General features: G+C 41.0%; 1 protein-coding gene across 4 annotated transcripts in view; it reads right to left on the bottom strand.

Moving 5' to 3' along the window:
* The window catches only part of kirrel3b (kirre like nephrin family adhesion molecule 3b), a 135,268-nt gene that overhangs the window by 3,877 nt on the left and 127,965 nt on the right, over nt 1-3,426 (bottom strand). For 2 of the 4 annotated variants that reach the window (XM_025054870.1, XM_025054871.1), the window contains exons 12-13: nt 2,080-2,187; nt 1,004-1,238 (exon numbers count right to left, since the gene is read on the bottom strand). In XM_025054870.1, coding sequence (XP_024910638.1) covers nt 1,006-1,238; nt 2,080-2,187 — 341 coding nt within the window. In that variant the 3' untranslated portion in view covers nt 1,004-1,005. Of the gene's footprint in view, nt 1-1,003; nt 1,239-1,546; nt 1,628-2,079; nt 2,188-3,426 lie in introns of those variants that run through there. The other 2 variants (XM_025054872.1, XM_025054869.1) reach the window with 2 other exon arrangements.

The following is a 3,426-nucleotide window of genomic DNA, read 5'->3' as shown; positions in this document are numbered from 1 at the left end:
CGTAGCGTCTTAACTCTTAGCAAGAAAAAGATTGGTGGTTTTATGTCATTTTTTTTTTTTTCAAGATGACAAGGTGGCGCCGGTGAACACCGCTTCGCTAACGAAGGCTGTTTATTTCAATTAGCCTCAGATGTTGAGTGATTAAGGTTCTGTTGAAGGAATTCTAATCCCAAACATCCAACTCTAAATAGCCTCGCCCTGGAGCAACAGGCGTTCAACCCTCATCACAACAGCTCTCCCAAAGAGGAGGCAGTTCCTGTGGTGCGTTCAAAGGCTTTTACTGTACATACTGAAGCTCACCCACAGCAGGATTACCTATTATACGTGGATCATTTCCATAGTTACAGTCCATTGTGGCGTGTTCTGTTCTGCTCATGGCAGCCGTCACGTTGATAAATTTAGCTCTTTGACTGCAGACTCGTACACGGCACGCTCAACACGCTTCTTTTATTACCAACGGAAAAATGTTCTACTGTCAACAAAGGACAAATGCACTCATTATGGTTCTGTCGGCTTAGTGGAAAGGCAGTGGTGTGTTTATGGATCTGTACGTTACAAATGCTGTAATCCCACTCTACACGGCCCGTCCTAATCCAACCTGATACCTGCTGCGTTTAGTCCCTGCAGTTAATTAAATCTTAGGTTTTCATTAGTAACGACCACAAAAAAAAAGAAAACTATTATCAAAACTATTTCGCCCCCATCGCGCTCTGGATGTTAACTCTTTTATTATTTTGCGTCCGGCATCCAAACTTTCCCACGCTAAACTTACGAACGTTGCATCAATTGAAGCCGGTTTTTTAATTCTTCTTTGAAATATCAAAATGTACCAAAAATTCTGATTTTTAGTCAGTCATTTGTATATAATTAATAATTAATTCAGTGGGAATGCATATTGGTATATTTAATTTATTTTTAAAAATTGATATATTTTTATTTTTTTATGCAATATATATTATATTATATATATATATTTCATTTGTTTTTTATTTTATTTTTAAAATGTTATCTGTCAGACTTTGGTAAATTGGAAGGTGCTCGATTCTGTGGCCAGGTGTGGTGACACCTTGTGGCCTGGAGGGTACTTTTTGAATGAATAGTATAGTATACTGTGACACTCACACTCACCATCAGCTGTTTCATGGAGTTGTGTTCTTCGCTCTCTCGCGCTGCGTTGTGGTCCTTGTGCACAATCTCCACCCGGATGTCGTTTTTCGCTGACACCACGCCTTTCAGATCTGGCAGAAACAGATGACGTGTATTTTTGAATAAGCCTGGATACAAAACAACCTGGATTTGTTGACATTCTCATCCCCCCAGTGCAGTGAGCAGCATTACAGAATTTAGTAAAAAAAAAAGATCTTGTGGTTGGGGCTGTGAGAGCTCCCCCACCTCCCAAACAATTCAAGGCATTATTAATCGTTTGTCTCCTGCCAAGACAGGATTAACTTTCTCTGCATTCATAAGCCACATCTACCAGCCTTTGATGGCGGCCGCATGTCTCTGGGGACAAAGCTGATGATACTATCACATAACAAAGTCTTACTTTCTGTCTTAATTTTGCTTGCTTCTCTCTGGTGAGCACAGATGGAGACGGGCAGTGAGGGCATAACCAGGTGCGCTTCCTCTGTGGTATACAGACAATAGACATGCTGAGGGGACCATTAGCACAGTTGGGTTCATGAAGTGAGACGGGGGACTAAATGGGTGGGTGGGTTGGTTGGATGGGTCGGATGACGATGTTGTATAGATCGACTGCAGCCAGACTGAGATTGCATGAAATGAATGCTTTTCAGCATCTCTACCACCAAAGATGTCCGTCACAACAGCAGGAGTCGACGGTTGTTGCTGGTCGGTTTTTTAAGTTTTCACTCAGTTTTTCTGGTGACAGAAAGCAGCAACAGCAACAACAACAGTCCAGTCCGTTGTGTTTTTTTGAACATTACCTTCGGTGGAGAGATGTTCTACAGTTGAAGTGATGGACATGTTTCAGGAGGTTGGGAACCCAACACTGAATTTTTTTTTTTTTTTCATACGAGCGTCAGTAGTAGACGACGTGTACCAGGTGACAATACGTACTTCTCTGGGAGCGGGTGCAGCAGAACGCTCCGATGGTTCCCATCAGCACGATAAAGGCCACGAACGCTCCGACGGCTATGCCGATGATCACGGCCACGGGGAGAGATTCTGCGTGGAGACAACAGACACCGTTGTTATGATAAGAAACCAAATAACCAAAATCAATGACATGAGCTTTTATGACAGACCAGACGACAAATGATTGACACCTGTGATTGGACGAGGGCGACGTTATTCTATTTATTGTTCAACTCAAGTCAGAGAGTATTAGGTCAGCGATTTGGTCGAGCATAAATCTGAACTAATTTTTAAGGCGTAGATACAAAGAGTCTGTGTCTGTGACCGAGACAAATTAGGTCCAGATCTGTAGCCACCGTTACACATTTCATAAAGAAAAATCCACTATTTTCCCACCAAATATAAATACAAAATTCCATAATTTTATGTTTTTTCATCACTCTCTAAAGTCCAACATTTTTATATATAAAAAACAGAAAAGAAATAGAGAATAATAACACTCCGGAAGTTAATTTTTTTCCGTAAGATAACGTAGTTCATGCAGGTAAAAATAAGTTTAATTAAACCAGGCTCAGGTTTATTAACTAGTGCTTTGAAAAAAAAAAGACAAATTATTATTAGAATTTATGAGCGTTAAAGGTACAGTCCGTAGTTCTTTATTATGATGTACTTCGCTCCCGGCTTCTTCGTAGACAATAAATACACCTTAGTAAAATGATACCACGTGATACATCCTTATTACATTTAGATTCCATATAGTAAATACTAATTAACGAAGCTTTTGTCGTCTTCGCCGGAGAAACCTTTTCCTGCTTCCATCATCTCATTATCCAACTGTCCAATGTTGTTTTTTTTTTTTACTACCAAACGCTCATTGAGACAAATAGGAGTGTTTCACTGAGGCCCTTTATTTACAGTGAGTGGTGTGTGTGTGTGTGTGTGTGAGAGTGTGTGTGTGTGTGTGTGAGTGTGTAGCACACACAGAGCATAATTATGTTTGTGTTTCTGCCATAAATGTTGCAGTGCATTTGCAACCAGGACGAGATTAAACCTGCAGGCACACACACACGCACACACACACTTACACACACACACACACACAGTTCCATACGCTGCTGCAACATTAAAAAGTCCTCATTAAGCGTGTTATAACGAGGGCCTGATTTACCAGCCCACATTTATGACCCGCTCACATTTTAAACCAAATGTAAACCAAGTGAGCGCTCTTTCTGCTCCTCAGCTGAAACATTGATCAACGATTGATCAGCGTCACTGCCACATCAGCTGATTATAATTCATCATTAGCAATGAGTAGATGGGCGGGGGCGG

This window comes from Cynoglossus semilaevis, chromosome 4, assembly GCF_000523025.1.
Source record: "Cynoglossus semilaevis isolate Cse_v1.0 chromosome 4, Cse_v1.0, whole genome shotgun sequence".
Lineage (NCBI taxonomy): Eukaryota > Metazoa > Chordata > Actinopteri > Pleuronectiformes > Cynoglossidae > Cynoglossus > Cynoglossus semilaevis.
This window is presented reverse-complemented; position numbering and strand designations above follow the sequence as displayed.